This window comes from Halichoerus grypus, chromosome 11 (genome assembly GCF_964656455.1).
Source record: "Halichoerus grypus chromosome 11, mHalGry1.hap1.1, whole genome shotgun sequence".
NCBI classification, from domain to species: Eukaryota; Metazoa; Chordata; class Mammalia; order Carnivora; family Phocidae; genus Halichoerus; species Halichoerus grypus.
In genome coordinates, this window is record NC_135722.1 from 95,602,767 (window position 1) to 95,627,054 (window position 24,288).

Sequence of the window (24,288 nt, forward strand, 5' to 3'; positions counted from 1 at the left end):
TGTTGAGAAAACTGGATAGCAGCACGCAAAAAATGTAACTGGACCGCTTTCTTACACCATAAACAAAAATTCAAACCATTTTAAAGATCTAAATGTGAGACCTGAAGCCATAAAATACTCTAATAGAACATAAGCAGTAACTTTTTTGACATTGGCTGTAGCAATCTTTTTCTAGATATGTTTCTGGAGGCAAGGGAAACAAAAGCAAAAATAAACTACTGGGACTACATCAAAATAAAAAGCTTCTGCACAGCGAAGGAAATGACAAAACTTAAAGGCAACCTACGGAATGGGAAAAGATATTTGCAAATGACATACCTGATAAAGAGTTAGTATCCAAAATATGAAAGAACTTATAAAACTCAACACCCAAAAAACAAATAATCTAATTTGAAAATGGGTAGAAGACATGAACAGACATTTCTCCAAAGAAGACATACAGATGGCCAACAAACACATGAAAAGAAACTCATCATCACTTACCATCAAGGAAATGCAAATCAAAACCACAATGAGATATCACCTCACACCTGTCAGAATGGCTAAAATCAACAACACAAGAAACAAAAGGTGTTGGCAAGGATGTGAAGAAAAAGGAACCCTCGTGCACTGTTGTGGGAATGCAAACTGGAGCAGCCACTCTGGAAAACAGTATGGAAGTTCCTTAAAAAGTTAAAAATAGAACTACCCTACAATCCAGCAGTCGCACTACTGGGTATTTACCCAAAGAATACAAAAACACTCATTCAAAGGCATACATGCACCCCTATTTTTATAGCAGCGTTATGTACAATAGCCAAGATATGGAAGCAGCCCAAGTGTCCATTGATTGATGAATGGATAAAGAAGATGGTGCCTAGGGTGCCTGGGTGGCTCAGTCGTTAAGGGTCTGCCTTCGGCTCAGGTCATGATCCCAGGGTCCTGGGATTGAGCCCCACATGGGGCTCCCTGCTCGGCGGGAAGCCTGCTTCTCCCTCTCCCACTCCCCCTGCTTGTGTTCCTGCTCTCACTGTGTCTCTCTCTGTCAAATAAATAAATAAAATCTTAAAAAAAAAAAAGAAGATGGTGCCTAGACAGACAATGGAAATTATTCAGCCATAAAAAAGAATGAAATCTTGCCATTTACAATGACAGGGATGGAGTTACAGAGTATAATGCTAAGTGAAGTAAGTCAGTCAGAGAAAGACAAATACCATATGATTTCACTCATAAAACAAATAAGCAAAGGGAAAAAAAGAGAGAGAGACAAACCAAGAAACAGACTCTTAATTAAAGAGAACAAACTGAGGGTTACCAGAGGGAGTGGGGTGGCAGTTGGGTTAAACAGGAGATGGGGATGGGATTAAGGAGGGCACTTGTGGTGATGAACCCTGGGTGATAGATGGAATTGTTGAATCACCATACTGTATACTTGAAACTAATATAATGCCATATATTAATGAACTGGAATTAAAATAAAAGCTTAAAAGAAAAATAAGTAAGTCAGTCATGGGGATGAGAAGTATAGCACAGGAAATACAGTCAATAATACTGTAATAACTTTCTATAGTGACAGATGATAACTACGCTTTTCATGGTGAGCATTATATAATGTATGTAATTGTTGAATTACTATGTTGTACACCTGAAACTAATATGATACCGAATGTCAACGGTACTTCAATTTTCAAGAAAGGAATATAAAATTCAAATATATTTCAATACACTGTCATTTTTTCAAGGAAGTAAATTATCTTAACAAGTATAATATATAATATTTTAAACAATGGCAGTATTATCAGAACCCTAATGAATTCACTCAATAAATATCTGAGTGATCAGTCTGTACCATGATCTATTCAGTGTTGGAGAAAGAGCAACAAACAGAGCAAAAATATCCGCCCTCAGGGGATCTGTACATTCCAGAAGAGCAGGGACAGAGACAAAATAAATAAATAAAATAAAAGTTCTATGGACAAAAATAACACAGGAAAGGTGACAGAAAGGGAAGGGGGTAAAATCTCACGTAGGCTGGTCAGGGATGGCCTCCCTGAGAAGGTAAGTGTATCCCACCACGTGGAGGTGTGTAGGCAACTGTGTAAAGGAAAACAACGAAAACGGGGCAAGAGCTGGAGGGAGGAGTGGAGCCAAAATGTTTCTGTGTCTGTCTGTTTTAAATAAACTCACAATGTTTGCATGCTCATGTGAACCATTCAGCAGAAAACAAAAAATTGGTGATGCTGGAGGGAAGGATGACAATTGGCCAGGTCCCGCTGTTCATCAGGCAGAAGGAAATACAAGGTGAACAGGGAAGAGTAGGCCTTGGAGAAAAGAAGGCAAGCTCTCCGTGGCTTCAGGAGAAAGGCCAGAGCATAGAGGACGGTGAAGGTAGGGGATATATGTGGTAGAAGTTCTTCTGCAGATACTTCAAATTTCTCACAGAAACTGCAAGGTCTTCCACTGAGAAAGGACAGGAAAGGAAGCGATGAGGTTTCGGGAGAGGGAAAGTGGGCAACAGTCATCAAAGAGCAGTGAAACCGTGGAAGGCCTGGGGAGCGGCAGCACGATTACCCAGGAAGCATTAAGGGTTGTGACTTACCCTATGGAAAGGCTAAGAATAATAAAACTCATTAGTTTAAAAACCTTATAAAGATTTCTACTGGTAAAATAAAACACTATTATCATTTATGTAAGATGTTTCCTACCACTTTTTAGTTAAACTTGTGCCTCTGAACTTCAAAGAGGCCAACCAGAGTTCATTATGCAAGTATTATCCTTTGGATCCTAATACATATGTATTGTATCATTTGTGTTCTCTTTTGCACTCTCTTAATTATGCACACAGATAAACCCCAATATATATATGTACCCCCTAACACCTACTGTGAGAATTCATAGCCTACAACTCATTTAGAAATGATAAAAGCAATGGTCAAGAGTAATCAGTAACTGAGATACAGTACAAACGTCAGAAAGTCCAAAACAATAAAGCCCAAAACCAGGGGAAGGAAGACTGGAAGTAGGAGTCCAATAACTCAATGTACTACAGCAAAGATTATATAATATTAATTGGTAACTTACTGCAGATCGATCCAGGAAGAACTGATGAAACTCAAGGAAGACACGACGAGTCTCCTTGGAATTGGTCTGCTTATACAGGTCTGAATAGAGATAACAAAGCTGTAGTAGAGGAAGAAATGGAAAAGAGAGAAAAAGGGAGAAATCATGAAAAATGTCATCTGCTAGATCTTCACCAAGAGGAAAGTTTCCAACAAGTAGGCCACTACGAGCAATGTCATCATTATCGTGCAACCAAGTTTTTTAAAAAATTATTTAATTTCTTTTTAACTATCTTACGTATCTATCCTGGTATGTTTAGAAACTCATCTTGCAGAAGTGAGAGGTTTTATAGTGTAAGAATCAGTGTAAGAACTCTGAGCTGGCTGAACAGTCAAAACACATTACCAGCGTCGCGGGGTCAAACTGTGAGACCACGTGGTGTAAGAAAACAGCCAGGTGAGCAGGGCGAGATTTCAGCAGTTCGATGCTCTGGAAACAGCTGCACTGCCCATTGATCTAGAAGAGGAAGTACCGACACATCAAGAACTCCACCACACAGGTGCAAAATGTAAGGTAAGCTCAGTTAAACACAACTATCCAAATTTCACTTTGACCTACCCTAAAAAAGTTCAAGATTTTAAAAATTCCATGGGAATGTATTAGCATACAGGCTTATGGAATCTCTTCCCCTGAAAATTAATAACCTCATAGAAACAGGTTGGAAGAAAGACTACCTTAGGAGAACGCAAGTTTAGAAGAAGATGATTGAGGAGCTCAGATATCTACATATCAGGATGCAAAAAACAGCATTAACAACACTTTTAAAAATGAAATGGGAGGCATTCTGCCTATTAATGAAATAGACGTCTTTCTTTTCTTTTGAGCTAATGCAGAAATGGTGGTATGAAAATGGAGATGTATAATTTTAAGCAAGATGACTCTGAGAAGAACTCTATGCTCCCTAACTACACCGAGCACAGGAAACTACTAGTTAAACCTAAAGTAACCTCGAATCACAATTTCCATTTAATTTCTCACATCTCTAAATAAATTAGAGAAGAAAGTTAATCTAAACAAATAATACCAATTCTTCACAATCTCTTTCAGAAAATACAAGAAGAGGGAACACTTCTCAAAGTCATTTTAAGTGGCCAGCATTAGGGGCGCCAGGGTGGTTCAGTCGGTTAAGTGTCTGACTCTTGATTTCAGCTCAAGTCATGATCTCAGGGTCAAGGGATCCAGCCCAGCGTCAGGCCCCGTGCACGGGGGGTGGGGCAGGGGGGGAGTCTGCTTGGGATTCTCTCTCTCCCTCTTCCTGTGACCCTCCCCCTGCTCTCTCTCTTTTTCTAAATAAATAAATGAAATCTTTAAAAAAAGGGCCAGCATTACCCAAATATCAAAAACAAAGACAGTATAAAAAAAGAAAATGACAAACCAATATCCCCCTTAAAAACCGATGTAAAAATCATCAGCAAAATAATAGCAAATTGAATTCGACAATTTATACAAAGGAAGATACGTTATGACCAACTGTGGTTTATCCCAGGAATGCAAAGCTGGTTCAACATGCTATTATCAATCAATGTAATTTACCATGTTAAGAGACTAAGTTAAAAAAAAACAAAAACCCACATGATCATCTCAATCATTCCACAAAGTTCAACATCCAGTCATGATGAAAATTCTCAGCAACCAGAAATAGAAGTAAACTTCCATAACCTAATAAAAAGTACCTACAAAATACCTATCATTAACATCTTACTTAATGATGAAAGACTAAATATCTTTCTCTCCAAGGTCAGAAATAAGGCAAGAATGTCCTGTCTCACCACTCCAATTCAATCTCACAGTGGAAGTCCTAACCAGTGCAATAAAGAACAAGAAATAAAAGATAAACAGACTGGAAACAAATAAGTAAACAAGGAAATAAATACGGTTGTCTATGTAGAAAATCCCAAAAAGTTATTTTAAAAAGCCTGTAGAATTAGTGAATTTATTAGCAAGACCATGGGATACAAGGACAGGAATCAAGCCAGTCATATTCCTATACACCATCAATAAACAATTGGAATTTTAAATCAAAAGAATATATATTTACAATTACACTCCCCTCTCCCAAAATGAAGTACTTAAGTGTAAATCCATCACTCCTTATCACCTTTAAAAGCAAAGTCATTTCTACTGGTCAAAGTTAAAATAAAAATCCAAACAATTAAACAATTAATCTTAGTTTTAAGACACGGCCTTAAATCTTTACAAACAGAATTTCAATCTCCAAAAAGCATTCATTTTCACAAAAAATCAAACATGTTGAAGAATTAATAATTTGTGTTTTAGAAAAAAATGTCATCACCTGTTCATGTTCAGTACCGAAATCATCATCCTCTGCTCCAATAATATGAGGTGCTATACGGGGAGAGGGACTCCCGATGAGTGACTGAGTATCCTAGAGAAAAGGAACAGAAAAATTATCTGTTGGTCAAATCAGAGAAAGAATGAAGCCAAATCATCAAAAAGAAATGGTTCACTAAAACTGATTCCTTTTTATTTATTTTCCTTTAAGTGCTTTATTTTCAAAGAAGTGATTCTCAAATTTTCAAGGCAATGAATCACTTTAGCAAAGAAAACCACAACAGTATCGACTGTTCTTGGAGAGAAAAAAAAAAAATTTCCTCTGGAAATAATTAACACCTTTTGCTCACTACACTCTTGGATATCTGATTCTAATCACTGTGTGTACTCCATTCATTTCATATAAACCTTGTCACAGGCAGAAAGTTGGCTTACGTAAATAATTAGAATTCTAAAGAGACAGTAAGAAAAGTGAATGAAGACCACAGGACAAAGGAAAAACGAGAGTAGAAATGATAAGACGAAGTGAGGAGAGAGGTTAATACAAAGACTTCTATTAACATCGCATAATTGAAAGCTGTCCCTGAACCCTGTTTTTTCATTTTCAATTCATTTTCGTAAGTGCATAATACAGGGTTTTTCAACCCTGGCACTGTTGACATTTGGGGCCGGATAATTCTTTGTTGTGGGGGCTGTCCTGTGCATTGTACGATGTTGAGCAGCATCCTGGGCCTCTACCCACCCACTACATGCCAGCAGCAGCCTCCCAGTCATGACAATCAAAAATGTTTCCATACACTGCCAAATGTTCCCTGAGGGACAAAATCACTCCTGGTTGAAAATCGCTGGCATAATGCAACAAAATTTTCAAGTAATCACACAAAATTAAAATCATTTTGTATAGAAACAAAGAACCAAAATTGCAAACATAAATTGTAGGTTGGCAGAGCTCCCTCCCATGCAATAATAGCTCATCCATTTGTCAGCTCACTTACAAAGTTGGATTTAGCATGAAAAAGGCAGTGTAAGGGCATTAACGTATAATGTAAAAAATATGGGATGGTTGAAGATCACAAATACTAAAATCTAAGGCCATGCAGTATGAAGAGAAATACAAATTTGGGAAGATCTAGGGAAAGAATGAGTTCGGCTCAAACCTGACAGCAGCTGAACATGCAAGATGTGGGGCTGAGCAAGGAGAGCGGGGCTATCCTGATTTGGGGGTCGTGTGTATAGTAGTCCGAGCCGAAGCTATGCACATGGATCCAGTTATAAACAAAATACTCCGTAGCTGTTGTCTCCCCTCCTTAGGTGTGATGCAGATCTCTGTATCTGCATTTTCTAAACTCGATTCTGCCTTTCTTACTCCTTGTTTTTTGAACGCCAAGGCTGTAGTCATTTTTTAAAAATATGGTAAAACAAGAGAAATGTGTTTAGAGTGGTGGTCAGACAACTTCTGATTTTATAGCTGTTTCAGTGTCTCTGATTTTTCAGTAGTCCTTATGTTGCTAATAATTGATGGGTCACAATATGCTGTTAAATCTTTTACTATAAAACTTGATACAAATCTAATTAAAAAACAAAATCAGAATGCTAAAAAGTATTCACTTAAGAATATGCAAAATCCAGCAATTCCACTTCTGAATAAATACCCAAAAGAAATACCCAAAAGAAAGAACCTAACAGATATTTGTATTTCCATGGTCATAGTGGCATTATTCACAATAGCCAAAAGGTGGAGACAACCCAAGTGTTCACTGACAGATGAGAGGATAAGCAAAATGTGGTCTATACATACAATGGCTTATTACTCAGCCTTAAAAAGGAAGGAAATTCTGACACATGCTACGACACGGGTGAACCTTGAGGACATGATGCTAAGTGAAATAAGCCAGTCACAAAAGGACAAACTCATATGATGCTTCTCATATAAGGTCCCCAAAGTAGTTAAATTCAGAGGAAAATGGTGGTTGCCCAGTGCTGAGGTAGTGGGGAGGCAGTGTCGAATGGGTACTGAGTTTGAGTCGGAGAAGAGGAAAGACAGATACGGGGAAGGCTGTGCAACAGTGACAATACAACTTAATGACAATGAACTGTATACACAAACTTATTAAAATGGTAAATTTTATATTATGTGTATTTTACTACAATAAGCGAAATAACATTAAACCACCTATTAATGTCAACCAACCACCATGGAGTAGCTCTCCATTTATCAAGTCTTTATTAGTAACTTTAAACTTTTTCTCTCCCAACCCGCACCCCCACCCCCAATCCACAAATATGAGGTGTGTCTGTCTCTGTAGATGGAAAGCTAAAGAAAGCACGACCATGTCGTGGATTTCATACTCACAGTGTCCTGAGTCACTTCACTTTTCTCTGGGTTTTCCTCTAGATAAATCCTCTCTTTCAGGGCACTCTTGGGACTCTAAAAAAAAAAAAAAAAAGACATTCAGTTCATTTCAATAGGCTCACCAAAAAAGGGATAAGGAAAAATAGGGTGAAGAAATAGGTTCTGAATTTCACATTTGTATTTGAAACCACTAAATATCTTTCATATAATACCTGGCTGTACTATTTGTTTTCCTGACTTTGACAAGACACTTATTCTCAGCTGTTTTAGTTTTATGTTGATAAACAGCATCACACTAAGAGAACAGTTGTACTTCGTGAACTCCAGGCCTACAGGCTAATTTCTACCAAGTAACCCTAACTAGATGTATTACGTACCTCAAACTCATTATGTTAAAGTCAAACTCTGTCTTTATCCACCTCTTCTAACCCCCCCGCCCCCAACTCTTCTTTCTATGCAAGTTAAAAGCATTCTGGCCTATTTATATGAATAAAATTAAGCTTCTGTCTATGTTTCTGTGAGTATCATGTGAAAGTGATTTGTGGATGCTTATAAAATTTGCAGGGTATGTTTGGGATGTCCTAATATAAACCAGAAACAATATGATGTGCAGAACTTCAATTCTGGATGATAAGCAACACCCCAAAGCAAGGAAGCCATTCTTCAGAGCAGCTGAAAATGAGGTACAAGAGATTTTTGTGTGAATGCCAACAGGGAAGATGCGTGCTATTTATACATATATCAAGACAGCACAAGATAAAGACAATAGTAGCTTCAAATATAAACCCCACCTTGGAGAAATGGAGGACTTTGGGTATTGGGCAAGAGATATAAAAGAAGAAGCTAGAATAACCTTGTCACACCAAAAAGTAAGAAAGTTACCAAAGGTACTGGGATGTCATGTTAAAAGAATACTGAAGACAACTCAAGGGAGCTCCCACCGCCCAGAAGAGGGACAGTTTCAGCAACAACAAAAAATAATGACTGCAATGGACTAAAACACAATAAACAAATATGTTAAAGTCTACGAATTCAAAATATTACACATATGCATGTGCACACACCACCCCCCCACATTAGTGACCATTAGATTTTGTTAGGGTATTGACTCCTCTGGAAACACATATATAGAGGGATACGAATCAAGTATTTATCCTGCATTTCCTGTATAAGCTATATTTTAGGGTAACCTAAAAGCTAGTAAGAAAAGATTCTTCTTTGTAAAATAATTCCACTAGTAAATACAGAAGGAATGACAAAATTATAATATCATCCTTTTGAAACCACTAATTAAATAATGGATGCAGGCATTTTGATCATCAGTGACTGGTAAGAACATTACATAAAAGCTTAGTGGAAAAGTTGATTATGAAGGAACCATGCTGACATCATCTGAACACCTTAAACAAACTTACAGTCACAGAAAGACAACCAGACATTCACCTCCTGATGTGATGTAACAGGATGAACACAGTCCCACCCATGAATTGTTCTTGCCAAACAACAGCTCCTAATCTGATCAAGACTCTAGATCTCACTAATAGCTTTCAGGAAATATATAGAGATGAACACATTAAACAATACCATGAAAATACAATTAAAAATGTGAGTTTGTTTTACTGGGCATATTACCCAGTTTCTGTCACAAAAAAATAGCTAGGTAAAAAAAAGAGGAGGTAATAAATTAAAAGACTTATGAACCAAAGGCTGAAGACCTTGACTAGATCCGGACTCAGATAAACCAACTGCAGAAAGATCATTATGAGACAATTAGGGTAATCAAATTGTATATTAAGAAATTTAATTTTATGATAATGTTATTATGGCTGTATTTTTGAAAAAGTCTTTTCTCTTACAGACACAGATTAATGAAATAATGTCTTGGATTTATTTGAAAATACTCCAGTATTTGGAGGGTGTGAAGAATGGGGGACACAGACAAAACAAGTCTGAGTACTTGTTGATGACTTCTGAGGCTGGGTGATCAGGTACATAGAAGGGATTGTTATGCTAGTCTCTATTTTTGAATAGGTTTAAAATTTTTCCGCAATAAGTTTTTAAAAACATCAGCCACAAATTCACAAAAATCAGAGAGGCAGATGCTCTAGATTTTAGATGATGATTTGTGATGAACCTGCTTCTGTTGTGAGGACTGGGTGTGTGGGTATTCTTCAAAGCCTTCTCTGAGATGAGCATAAGCAGGGAGCTTTACAATAATAATGATATCACAAACATTACAAGAAGATCATTTTATAAAAGTGAGCAGAAAATGGGAAAAAAAATTAAAGGCACTGATTGAAAAGACAGGAAGACTGGTTCCTACAGTCTTAATACAAATGTGGAAATCCATAAGCTAAAAGCAGCACATCTTTCGCTTCAAATAGATGCTTGTGGGAATTAAACTAGTTTGTGATGAGTTCAGTGAATACCCTATCTGTACTGTATCATCCCTGCCCTGGATTTCTACAACGTCCGTTTATTATTTACCTGGCTTCAGTTTCCTCTATATAAAATGGTGATACTACTTCTTTGATATTATTGGGAGAATTTAAAAGAGTATCTGTACAGCATTAGTCACAACTGCTGACACAGAGGAGGTAGCCAATAAATGTTAACTATTTATTAGCCATTCAGCGCACATTTGTTAAGGGCCTACTAACCCAAGCAGTCCTCTGTCCTTACAGATCTCCCTGTCTCTTTATTCTAATTCATTTCCACACTGACATGTTCCTGATTGTGCTTCTCCTCTGCAAGCAAGATAAAGCCCAAACTCTCATTCATTCTGTTGTTCATTCAAATACTTATGAAACATCTACATCTCAAACAGTCTCAAGTCACTGGAATGCCTATTTCTACACTTGCCAATTCATTCTGTGTTTCATAAAGTTCTATTTCTAAGCCACACATTTTATTGTAACATTCCTCTAAATACAAGATAAAATTCAAATTTTTCTTTCGTACCATTTGTTGTGAATTCCTAATTGTAGGATCTGCTAGGCTTTGGAGACATAAAGTCAAATTAAGACTGTCCCTGTCCTCTTAAGAAACTGTCTAATGGTAGAGACATGAAAACAGAGAGGAGAAGTAGCACTAAGTCTAAAGGGAGAATGCAAGAAGGATTCCTAAGCATAGTACTGCTATTACAACGTGAAGCCTTTTACAACCTGAACTCAAGCCTTTGTTTCTAAGATAAACTTTAGCCATTCCATCCATAACCATAATATAGCAATAAAATTTTCACCAGTCTCCCAAAATGTTATGCATTTTTATTCCTCAGTACCTTTGTTTATATTTAGAGTACTGGTACTTTAGAGCTAGATGTAGGCAGATTACCTATTATCTGGGTAAGTTAGCAAATTAGTTAACTCCCTTTGGCCAGTTTTTTCTTTTGTAAAATTATGTTAACAATAGTACTACTTCATAAGGTTGTTTTGAGAATTAACTAAAATAAGGAATGTAAAACACTCATTACAGCATATGGCATGTATGCCCAATAAATTTTTTTTCTTGAGATAAAACTGAAATTTCTCATTAAAACCTTGAGCCCATCCAATCATAAGACTGCTAACATTATCTTTCCAAAAAAAAAAAAAAACCCTCAAATTTTCCTTGAATGAAGTTCTGATTCATTGGGCCTAAGCCTCAGAAGGTAGCCTGAATGATGGCTTTAACCAGTGGCTTTCAAATTTTTTTTACCATGACCCTCAATAAGAAATTTTACATTGTCAATAGCACGCGAACACACACGTGCATGTGTGTGTCTAACAAAAATCACAAGAAGTAGCACTTACCTTATCTGCATTTTGCAAAACACATTATTTCCTATTCTATTCTTTTCTTTAATGCTAGTCCCAACCCACTAAATTGATTCCACAATCCACAGTTTCAAAAAACTGGTTTAGACTATTTTCCTCATCACTTTTCTAAAGAGGGTGATCTATTTTTAAGTCATTATTCCTATCACTGCATACTACTTACAAAGGATTGTTCAGCAAGCAACAGTGACCTTAGCTGGTAAGTATTCATATGACTACGGTGGTACATCATAATCAACCTGAAATGTTTTCTTATGATCTTCCTAACAAATAATCCATCTTCATCTGGCAATTTGGGGGTTAATCAAGAAAGTGTTACTAAACAAGGGCTATTAACTCAAGTCTATCTAACAGGACTAAGGCTTTTCCTCTTTGTAATGGCAAAGTGCCCCATGATTCAAGACTGAGTCACTCTGACCACAAATGGAATATTAACATGCTCTTAAAGATATCAACAGTTGGCCTCTTGGTTCAGTAAAAAAACACTAGCATTATTAACTTCTCAACCCACAAACAAGAGGCCTGCTGGGAAATTCCACCTCCTCAAAAGAAACATTTGGCAACGTGTGTCTAAGGGAAAAAGTGACCTCTGGAATTAAAAGCTCACAGACAACAGTGTCCAGAATTTCTGCTCATCAAAATGCTACCTTAAGGGTGGTGGTGATAAAAAGTAAATAATAAGAGAACGCCTCTAATTCACTTAACTCGTAATTCACATAACTTAAAATCAAATACGGGGAGGAGTTGTAAAGAAGAAAACAAGATCAAGACGTAGAACACTTACGTCTGCGCTGTCACTACTGGGCCGAGAAGCATCTCCACTGCTAGAGTCAATCCTGCCTAGCCCGTCACCAGGATCGGCTTCCACCTCACTGACTGTCAGGGGGTCACCTAAAGGCTTGGAGGATGTAACAACAGCTCCATCCTAAAACGGATTAGACACAGGCACACACACCAACACAATAAAAAAAAATGCATTACTGACTGCATGAAGAAACAGACTTGCACTGTCATCTAAATGGAGACTGGTAAAGGTTGGCCAGTTTGATGTGATCAAGAATGCTTAAGCCTCTAAAAATTTAAAGCATAAGTAACTACTAATTCTGTGGTTCTAAAATGGCATGATCTTAGAGACAGGGAAAGTGATATTTTAGCAAGGAGAAAAAAAGTTCAAACTTCTGAATAGAGCAAAAAGATAAAATAGTTGGTTAAATTACGTAATTCATATTTCCTGCCCATTATAGTAAAGATTATTACACTATAACTTCTGGTTAACTGCCTCCCAACACTTTAGAATTTCAATAAATTTCCAATTCTGGGACACAATGCTATAATATAATACAGGCTTTTAGACCAGGAACCACGTTTTTATTGTTTGAACAGAATAAGAATGTCATCTTCACTCAGTAATTATAACATAAAACTGTCAACATTACTGAGGCATAATACTCAAAATCTCATATAGCTAATGGGATTGAAAGTAATGAAAAAAGCTAAATACTGTGTAAGTGAAAGTACACTGAACCAGGAAGTCAGGAGATCATTCAGCTGTGTGACCCTGGCTAAGTCATTTAACCTGTTTAGGCCCTAATTTTCTCAATCACATGATTTTTTGACTTTAAAACGAGCAGATGAGGATACATGATCTCAAAGAATCCTTTGAGTTCTATGAAACTGGGGCTTTCACTCACAGACTCAGGAAGCATAATAAATCAAGAGCTTTTACTCATTTCAAATGGTACAGGAATATGTCCATTTTGCTTTAAGATGAGATTATAAGGAGCTTCTCATATCCCAGACCTGAATATTATAGAGTAGAAATGTGGTTGAGCATTGTTTCTAATGAGACCACCATCTCCATAACTTACACCTGTGTAACAAATTCTGTGTAAATCTAGTTTAAAATTTCAGTAAAAAATATAGTTGTTAAGAATATGAAAGTGCTCTGAACTCATCAGACTGGGTTGAAATTCCAGTTCCACTGCTTTTAAGCTACATGACCTGAGACAGATTATTTAATTTCTCTGAGTTTCTCTAAGTGCATATGTAAAATGGGGGCAAACAATAGTAGTATCCAATCTCAGGGGGTTGCAGTGACGATTGGCAAGAAAACACTTGTCTCTGTCTTTAGCATAATGCCTGTCATTTTACAAAATCTTATGTTCCTACTTAAAAACATAACTGCCATTCTCTTTCAAAATGGGAGAATGGGAGAATGAGCCTCGAAATGTAAACATATGTATCTAAATACATTTTAGTAGTTTGTCACAACAAAGCAAGGGCACTCCATTCTTTTTAAAATTATTATGGAACAAAGAAACATGATACCACGAGCAAGCAAAGAATCAGAAGCCCACATTTCTTTTAGCTAATCATTATTTCTGTAACATGCTACACAGGACATCCTCTTGGCCTATGCTAGAAAAAATAACTTCTTAAAAAAGGCAACTGCAACATTCTCTAACACATTCCCAGAAGAAAAATCTCCTGCAAAAAGTTGGGTAGCACTTTTAATAGTGATGCTACCTGAGCAGAGCCTGTGGCTTTGGATAGCTGCTCTTGCAGCTGAGGAATGTGTTTCTTGGCCTCTTGGATCTCTTTTAGCAATCTTTGGGCAGGTGTTCGGTTGTAATCTTCCTGCAATAACTGAAAAGTTATAAAAATATTTTGAGAATTAATTACTTATGTCAAGAAAATATAGAAAAAGTCCATTCTTAATAAAATAGCGGATGGCATTGATTACAATACTGCTTGACTGTGATCACGACAAATACCAACTCAACTAGGCCCACTCACATTTTCACTGGCCTGTAAACTGCCCCGTTTCTAATATAGTACCTGCAGCCGTTCCTGTTCTTTCTGTAACATTTTTCTCAGAATTTCTACTTTCTGGTTATGAACCACATTGTTTTCCTCCTAGAAAAGAGATAAAAAAAACCAACAACAACAACCAACCAACCAATACAGGGCAAGTGAAGCTAAAATAAACAGCGGTTATAGAGATAGGCTGTGAGACATGACACTCAAAGTCGGAAGGTTACAGGGAAATTTCAGCCCTTCTATTTCATTTTTACTAAGCTAGATTCAAGAAAACATTAAATATTGATATTAGCTCGGGAAATGAAGTCGCCTTAAGTACAAGAATAATATCTTACACTTTCCGTCCTTTGGATCTGTACTGTCGATCCCCATGCATGACTCAACTTCCCAGTACTTCCTGACTGAAATACTCAGACAGCTCCCTAACTCCTCTCCACCATCTCTTCTTAGAAGTTTCACAACCTTGTGATATTTGATCTAATTAGCCTTCCTCAAATCCTGCTACAATCACATCACTCTCTGACCCCCCCCCCCAAATTTTAATGGATTCTTACTGCCTCTCCAGTTACACGTAAATTAGCCTGGTAGTTGTGATTTTTCAAAATAAATAGTCCTACTGTTTTCAAGCCTCCCACTACTTAAATCCTTAACAGGCACCAGCCAAACAAAAGTCCTGGAACTTCCCCCAAATACTTGGTGCTTTCTTGGCTCTTTCTCTGTAGTTATTCTACTTCTTTTACCTGGGCTCCTTTCCTCCCCATTGCCACCACTTAAATGTTACCTGTTTTTCAAGGCTCGATTCAAGTAATAGCTTTCCATAAAGTCCTTCCTTATTACAACCGGATGTGCTTCCTCCCTCCTCTGAATTGTCACAGAACTTAATATTTCCCCCTCATAATGTCTACATTCTGCCTTGGTATTATAATTACTCGTATACTCTTGATTCTATCTCAAACAACAAGGGTTTATGTATCTACTATATGCCAAGCAATATTTCAGGTCCGGGGGACATAACAATAAACAAACAAAACTCTGTCCTCTGAGAGTATATATTCTAAGATAACTAAGGACCTTGAACATAGGGTATCTTAATTATATTTTTGTGAATGGCACCCTGTTTTGTACATGGCAGGTGTTAAATATTTCTTAATTCAATCTGCTATCCCAACACTCTGTAATCATCTCAAACTATGACATAATTTTTTTTATATTAGGAAGCTATTTTCCAGTATCCTGAACTTAAATCTATCAGATCAATACTTTAAAACTCTTAATATAAAGCAAAGGCATCATTATAAACTGAGCGTTTAAAAGAAGTTTTCCCCTCTTACCCCCATGAGCACAGGACTAGTAATTCTCTCCATGTTCCCAGATGCTCCAGGTGAATGAGGGGATGTCATGATGGGAGACATATGTCCAATGACTGATGGCTCTACTTCAGATTCGGCGAGTGGAATCTGGGGCAACCCAGGTGGGCGTCCCTGCACAGTGAGAGCTACATAGGAACCAGCTTGCGGTGGAGAGAGAGAGGAAGGAAAAATAACACTATCAAAAGCTTGTTTACAGCATTTTGCTACTTCCCCTTTGACAGTTCTATAAGATCCAGTTATGTGAGCAAGTTTGATCATCTGCTAACCATTGTTCCACAGAAAAAGAAACCAACTTGTCATTTCTTCTTTATGACTCCCCTAAAAATCTAAAAGAACAATGCCATTTTCAGATGGCAAATTACTTTTCATAAGATCAGATATTACACAAAGGCAAATAAAACTTATAATCCCAAGAATTGTTTTTAATTTAGGGAAGGGTGAGTTAACAGCAACCTTATACTAATGGTTATGTTCAATTAATTTCTTAAATGTACATTTAGATTTAAGTAATCATAATTTGAAATGATACTAATTAGGTAGGGTTTAACTGATTTTCTGGAATATCATGATGCAATTTTAAATTAACTTAAAAAAATGAGAAGGACAAAAAAATATCCCACAAAAATTAGAAAAGAACACACAATAAATGTGTTTTTTTATTTTGTTGTTTTATTTTATTTATTTATTTTAAGATTTTTATTTATTTGACAGAGAGAGACACAGTGAGAGAGGGAACACAAGCAGGGGGAGTGGGAGAGGGAGAAGCAGGCTTCCCTGCTGAGCAGGGAGCCCGATGCGGGGCTCGATCCCAGGAGCCCGGGATCATGACCTAAGCCAAAGGCAGATGCTTAATGACTGAGCCACCCAGGCGCCCCGTAAGGTTTTATTTTTAAAATACGGAGAAGACAGAACTTCACTAGGCATATTACAGGAGGAAGAAAGTACAGAAAGCAAAACCAACCCTGACCAGAAAGACTCGACAACAGACATTCGTTATTTATCTAGCATCAAGAAGAAAGGAGACTTTCCAAAGCAATGACTTTTCTAGATAACTGACCTCTGAATGACAAAATCTTCCTCTTAGACTTTCCAATAGAACTTCTAAATGTATTTCACACTTTTCTCCCTATTTAACCACCCATGGAACTCACTGTCAATTATTTCAGTGTTTGAGTTAGAATGTTCTAAAAGCCTTTTTCTACACTTAATGGTCATAAGTGCTATGATATGGGGGTATTTTAGGGACATACACTTTTTAAGGTTTTTCAATTGTATTTCTGTCAGAAAGTTATGTATTATAGCTTATTTACTTATCCATGTATAAGTAAATATATATATATTTATACATACGTAAATATACTTATTTACTTTACTTGCCTCCACTAGCTTCCTATTTCTTCCCCTCTCTTCTACAGCTATGTTTAAACTGCTTTCACTTAAAATCCCTTTTATCATGTCCAGAGGATGCATTACACAGTAGGACATGAGGGACCAGTACAAGTAGAGTACCCAGGTGTGAGGCATTGCAAATTTAGATCTGTTCTAGAGGCTCATAGTGTTTTACCCTTACTTTAAAATTTTAGACAGGCTCTCAGTATTGGATAAGTCATCTTACCTGCTACAGTGCTAGGATTTACTTTTTTTAAGTAAAATTTACACTGGAATGAGTAAAATATATAACCTAAAAAGCTAAAGAAATAATCTTACTCTTTGTAATAGTTATCAGGCATATATTTATTACCAAAAACCACCATATTAATGTAGCACATAAAAATGTATAAACCACAATCTCATTACATAAATAATCAAACTGATTCAAGAATGGGGATTTAATTTTGATCATCCCATTTCTTTTTACAAAGTACTAAAGTGAAGAACTATGATCACAGGGACGATTTAAAGCCCTGGTAGTCTGATGAAAAGGTAAAAAGGATTCAGGCGTTGCTTTAGTTAAACAGTAAGATGGGCAATTCAGTTTATTAAATTTATTCTAAAGATGTCCACTCTATGAAACAAAAACAGGATTAAATAAAATAGTAGTGTTTCTGCTTGGCCATAAACAACTATCTCTTACTTGTAGTCTACCGTGGAAGAGTTTTGATGCAGAAGATTCTAAATTCTTAACCCTGGAGATTTCCAAGAGATCACTACCCTGGTTTTTATTTAATGATTTACTTATCTGAGGAAACATGACTATGCTAGATGATTTTTAAAGTTCCATTTCAGTTCATCCGGGCCATTCCATCTGAATTCTCAGTCTCTTCCCCCTCAGATGACTCATGCATTTCTTTCAAATATATGCTTTCTATATTACCAAGAGTGACAAGGATATTATAATCAACCACATACATGAAGTGGACAAAAGATAGTTATTATTAATTAAGAATTTTCACCTCAGACTTTCCTTTAATGCAGGGTTAAAGCAAACTCCAGCCAAGAGGCTAAGTCTGACCCACAGATTGTTTTGACAAAATAAAGTTTTACTGAAATACAACCATACCCATTCATTTACATACTGCCTATGGGTGCTTTTGTGCTACAAAGAGAAAACAGAGTAGTAGACCATAAGGCCCACAAATCCTAAAATATTTACTCTCTGGCTTATTACATAAGTGTTTTCTGATCCTTGCTTTAAGGCATTCAGAAACCAATTAAAACTGAGAATAACATTCACCTACATTTGATTAGCTTCACCACTTCCAAATGGTTTGAATGAGTCACCAGAGTTCCATTCACCTGTAAGAAAATGAAAATAGCATGTCAGATACATTCCATTGAGAATGGATATATTGACTTTAGGAATTATTATACATAATACAACCAATTATAATATAATATAGCACTGAGAACTATATTAAAATATGTATATATTTGGTTCAATATTCACTTTTATCAATTCTTCTGTAAGGTATACTCAGCAACAAAATGAACTTGAATACAAAACAAGGCCTTGATTTAAAGGACATTATAACTAACCATTAAAAATGACAAAACATACCATTTCTGACAACCAAATATATTTTGACCTATTATTTTATTTTATTTTATTTTTTTAGAGAGGGAGAGAGAAAAGGGGAAGAGGAGAAGAGGGAGAGAGAGAACCTTAAGCAGGCTCCATGCCCAGTGCGGAGCCCAACATGGGGCTCAATCTCACAACCCGGAGATCATGACCTGAACCAAAATCAAGAGTCAGACGCTTAACCAACTGAGCCAGCCAGGTCCCCCTTCACCTATCATTTTAATTTCTACTTCTTTGGTTATCAGTGAGGTGAGACATATCCTCCTTAATACATTATTTATTTCAATTACTTTGGGGAACTACCTGATAAAATTCTTTGTCTTTTTTTCTATCAGGCTATCTATCTATCTATCTATCTATCTATCTATTTATTTATTTATTCTTCTCTTAGGAATTTAAAAGTGCTCTTTACAAGTAAGGTATTCTACTCTGTAGTTTCAAATAATTTTTTCCAGATAGTTGTTTGTAAATATATTCATGGTGCCTTTTCCTGTATAATAATTTGATTTTTTAAGTATTCAAATTACTCAACCGTCTCAAGAGTAATGACTGACCAATCCACTCTTCCTATACTGGTCAGAATTCAAGGCCTGTTGCTGGACTGATAGGACTACATCTAGACTAGAGCAACTTGTTTTGAATTAATCCCTACCATCTCATCTCACACAATACCTATATACATAACACTTTTTTTTTTTTAAGTTATTCTTATACCTCTGTAAAATTCATTTGGAAGACTCATCAGTTTGACAAAAAATGACACATCTCCCCAGTCATATTAATATATTTTGATGAGAATTTTTTTTATTATTATGTTATGTTAATCACCATAGATTACATCATTAGTTTTTGATGTAGTGTTCCATGATTCATTGTTTGTGCATAACACCCAGTGCTCCATGCAGAACGTGCCCTCTTTAATACCCTTGATGAGAATTTCTTACTAACAGATTAGTTTGGAGAGAAATGATCTTTATCACAGTGAGTTACTTTCCTATCTAAGAACACACATGACTCCATTTATTCACACCTTTTATTATGCCCTTCAGTAAAAAGTAATATTAATTTTAAAATAAATGAAATGCTTTTTACAGTCAACAAATGTATCATATATAATGTACTGCTTTTTGTAAAAATCCAAGTGAAAAAAATAAAATATGGTTAATATATGCTGTTTTTAAATCTACCATAAATTCCGTAATAGTCTTTTCCTCTTACCTTGATGATTCGATCACCTGTCTGTACCCCAGCCCGCATGGCTGCTCCATCTGTAAAAGAAATTAATTACTTAAAATGTAATTCATTTGCATGCACTGATAATTTTCAGTACATGCAATTGGCAGAATAACCAAATGGTTAAAAACATGTGCCTCTGCCACTCACTAGTTGTGTGACCACGGATTATGTTTTTTTTCACTCTAAGCCTTAATATCACCTGTAAAATGGGGGTAAAAAATACCTACCTCAAATTACAGCATCCAACATAAAGAAAGTATTCAATATATGGTAATAGAACATATTATTGTCATTTTGGGGAAAGTGGATGTTTTGGAGCATATAACCATTTCTTTAATCTGGTCTACCAAATATCTCTGGTGCCATGAAGAAATAAAATTCCACAAACCTCTCTAAGTGATGATGTATAAAGCAACATGAACAAGGAGTCATATAGTTTCTAAAACTATATAAGACTGTTTTCTTTCTAGTACGTACAAAGAAAATCAATTGGGGTGAATTCATGCCTATAACTAGGACACTAAACACCAATCTAAAACAGGCCATATGACCTGCAATGTATATGATTATTTTATTCTGGGCAATAGACATGAAGCTTTTCTCTTCTTACTCTGTTTGCTCCCAAGTGACAAGACCGTTTTAAAAAATGCCTTGCCTTCTTTGACAGACTGTACGAAGACTGGATTGTCTCCACTGACCGTCAGCCCAAATCCATTGTCATCCTTCTGGATGATCACACAACGCTGAACAAGACCTGCACAAGAACCACAGGGTAAAGAGAGAAGAGAAAATAGGAGAGAAAAAGACATAATTACATATTAGTAATGAACTGTAACAAACTATATTCTATCTGGAGAAACACAAGATGGCACGTGAAACCCATTATCACAAACCACAGTACTAACCCCATAAATGAAACAAAGTCATATGTATTGGTTTCTCACTGGAGAGGTAGAGTAGAATTGCTCCGAGATTAAACACAGCTATGGCAAAGTGGAAAAGAAGTATTAGAGAGGAGACAGAAGGAAGGCCTATTCACATCTCTGCTATTTATTTGTAACATGAAATCCTCCCCACTGCCCTGTGTTTTTGGTGCTCTAACTGATGTTTAAACCCTAGAAAATCAAACATTTTGGGACATTAGGCTAGAAGCATCCCATGGTAAACCCCAGAGAAATCCAATCTCATTCTCAGAAAAATACACTATCTAAAGAAAGGAGGTGCCTGCAGAGCATGGCAGCTCTTCTCCCAAAAGGGAGAAAGAACATGTTCAAAGAGAAGAAAGACCTAGGCTCATAGAAAAAATAAACAGAAAGGAGAAAAAAGTAGAAAAGATAAAGAACTTTTGAGCTCAACCAATCCGTTTCTTTCACTTACTTACCTGATTCCTACAGGAGAATTTGTTTTCCTTCTAGCAAACAGCAAACAAAAGTAGTCAAGGCAAGATGAAAGAAAGAGGACCACAACCAAAGGAACAGGGATGTCCCATCACAGAACCCTGATTAGTACCTAGGGCTGTTTGATCACAGATCAAGATCTTAAGATCCTGAACTCTGTGTTAGCCAGAGATTTAATACTTTCAGCTTTGCAGAATCTAATTGTTTCACCAAAAATCAATATATGAAATGTAAAATAATGCAAGTATATTGATGGTTGGAAAATAAAAATTTCTTCAAAATAAGGATTTTTACACAAAGAGCATGACCTTTTAAGTAAGTCTGATGTACAAAACAAAGGATATATTAAAGACTGCATATTAATGAATACATATATTTCTTGCTGTTAATGAAATGTCACAAGTATGTGAGCCTACTACAAATGAAAGCCCGGAATAAGTGGATCACAGTACAGAAAACATGAACCATGAACTTACTCATAACCTTAAACAAAAAATTAACTTAAAGCAAATCATGTACCTAAACACAAAGGCTACAACTTTTTATAAGAAAATACAGGAGAAAATTATCAAGACCTTAGGGTAGGCAGACATCTTTTAGGATGCAAAATGCACCAACCATAAAAGAAAAAAACCAGGAAATTGGACTCAAAATTTTAAATATCTGTTCTTCTAAAGACACGGATAAGAAGAAGAAAAGGCAAGGCACAGAGTGGGAGAAAATATTCATAATACAAATATCTGATAAAGGACTTGTATTCAGATTATATTTTAAAAAGAACAACTCTACAGTTCAATAATGGGGGACACATTTTAAAAAGAACAAAAGATTTCGGGGCATTTGGCTGGCTCAGTCAGTAGAGTGTGCGACTCCTGATCTTGGGGTTGTGAGTTCAAGCTGCGTGTTGGGCATAAAGATTACTTTAAAACAAAATAAAACAAAAGATTTGAACAAACGCAGCACAAAGAAACATACCCCAATGGCCAAAAGGCACATGTAAAGGTGCTCAACATTCGCAGTCATCAGGAAAATGCAAACTAAAACCACAATGAGATACCACTGTTCACTAACTTGATTGGCTAAAAATAAAAAGACTGATATTACCAAATGTTGAGAAGGATGTGGAGCAACTAGAACTCTCATGCATTGCTGGTGGGAGTGTAAAATGGTACAAACACTTTGGAAAACAGTTTAGAAAATTCTTATAAAGGTAAGTACACATTTACATATGACCCAGCAATTTCACTCCCAAGAGAAATGAAAACTCATGTCCACATAAAGACTGGTACACAAATAGTCATGGTAGTTTTGTCCCCAAGAGCCAAAACTAGAAACAACTCTAACATCTATCAACAGATGAATGGATAAACAAACTGTTGTTTATCCATTATAATAAAGTACTACTTAGCGAGGAAAAAAAGTAATAACTCATACATGCAACAAACATGGATGAAATCACAAAAACATCATGCTAAGCAAAAGAAAGCAGACACAAAAGAGAGTACATACTATATGATTCCAGTGGAGAACAGGCAAAACTAAAGGATAGTAACTAAAAGCAGATTAGTGGTTCCATAGTGGAGAGGAAGGGTGAACATGACCACAAAGAGAAATGAAGGAACTCTCTGGGGTGATGGAAATGTTCTATATCTTAATTAAGGTAATGGTTACATGAATGTATTCCTTTGTCAAAACTCATCCAACTGTACATTTAAAAGGACATCTTATTTTATGTAAATTGTCCCTAAAGAAAGATGATTTGCCACATCAAAATTTGTTAGCCCTCAATTCTAGAGACTACTATACACCAAACAGTATTTGAATTAACAAATGCACCACTCCCACAAAATAGTAAATTGTAATGGGGGCAGAGGAAAGATAACCTATCAGAATTCAATCTTTGACATAATGTTGCCTCCTTCAAGTATTTGGAAAAAACTGTAACTAGAATGGGTATAAATACATAAAATCAAGGAAAAAGCATTCTTTATTAATTTCTACTATGTAATACAATAAATATAAGAATTAAGACCTTCAGAATAGAATAAGGACAATGTTTTACCAGAATCTTTTAAAATCCATGCCCAGTTTTGGAAACATAAACATTTGATGATCTCCTTTACAATTCTTTAAAATTTCAAAATAAATAAATTATTGTGACTTCAAAATAAAAATCAAGACAACTGCAACACAATATTTTTCTCATACTATATCCATGTTCCCCAGTTCTCCCATCCCACCTCCTAAGAGCTAAATGAAAATCAGTGAATTAAACGTTTCTAACGTTGGGGTTTGCTGTGCTAAGCCCCTGGGCTTCTTAAACAGACTGTTTTTCTGATCCCTGTAGAGAATAGGATGCTTGTAAAAAATGAGGGAGAGGAGTAGTTGGCATTAAGAGTTTGTTACGTTTTGGGGCAACTGGGTGGCTCAGTGAGGTGAGCGTCCAACTCTTGGTTTTGGCTCAGGTCATGATCTCGGGGTTGTGAGACCAAGCCCCATGTCGGGTCCACGTTCTGCGGAGAACTGCTCAAGATTTTCTCTCCCTCTCCTTCTGCCCTCCCCCACCCCGTTCGTGCTCTACGTTTGTGTATTTCACTTGTATATAATATATATTAAGTATTTAGCTTAATGCCTGATACAAATAAGGACTCATAGTATTTTATTATGATTAGGGCTACAACGCCCTTGGATTTTCCTGCTCAGGAATATATTACTCATCTATCCATGCCATCAATTAAAAACACTTTTATGTTAAACTCCTATCATTAATGCAAATGCTCCTTAAAAGGATCAATCCTCATTTATGTCTTTGTCTAAATTTTGTTTTGTTTTAACAAACAAGCAAACTAGTTTTGGATGGGGAAGGAATAGAGAAGGGAAATATTAT

General features: G+C 36.3%; 1 protein-coding gene across 6 annotated transcripts in view; it reads right to left on the reverse strand.

Annotated features, from left to right (window-relative positions):
• Positions 1 to 24,288, reverse strand: part of ARHGEF12 (Rho guanine nucleotide exchange factor 12) — a 145,822-nt gene that overhangs the window by 39,556 nt on the left and 81,978 nt on the right. For 5 of the 6 annotated variants that reach the window (XM_078058857.1, XM_036115453.2, XM_036115451.2 and 2 more), the window contains 11 exons: positions 20,660 to 20,758; positions 19,987 to 20,036; positions 18,428 to 18,485; positions 15,711 to 15,889; positions 14,398 to 14,475; positions 14,086 to 14,205; positions 12,344 to 12,484; positions 7,745 to 7,819; positions 5,393 to 5,485; positions 3,445 to 3,555; positions 3,061 to 3,159 (listed from right to left, as the gene is read on the reverse strand). In XM_078058857.1, the coding sequence (XP_077914983.1) occupies positions 3,061 to 3,159; positions 3,445 to 3,555; positions 5,393 to 5,485; positions 7,745 to 7,819; positions 12,344 to 12,484; positions 14,086 to 14,205; positions 14,398 to 14,475; positions 15,711 to 15,889; positions 18,428 to 18,485; positions 19,987 to 20,036; positions 20,660 to 20,758 (1,103 nt within the window). The remainder of the gene's footprint in view (positions 1 to 3,060; positions 3,160 to 3,444; positions 3,556 to 5,392; positions 5,486 to 7,744; positions 7,820 to 12,343; positions 12,485 to 14,085; positions 14,206 to 14,397; positions 14,476 to 15,710; positions 15,890 to 18,427; positions 18,486 to 19,986; positions 20,037 to 20,659; positions 20,759 to 24,288) is intronic. The other variant, XM_078058860.1, reaches the window with a different exon arrangement.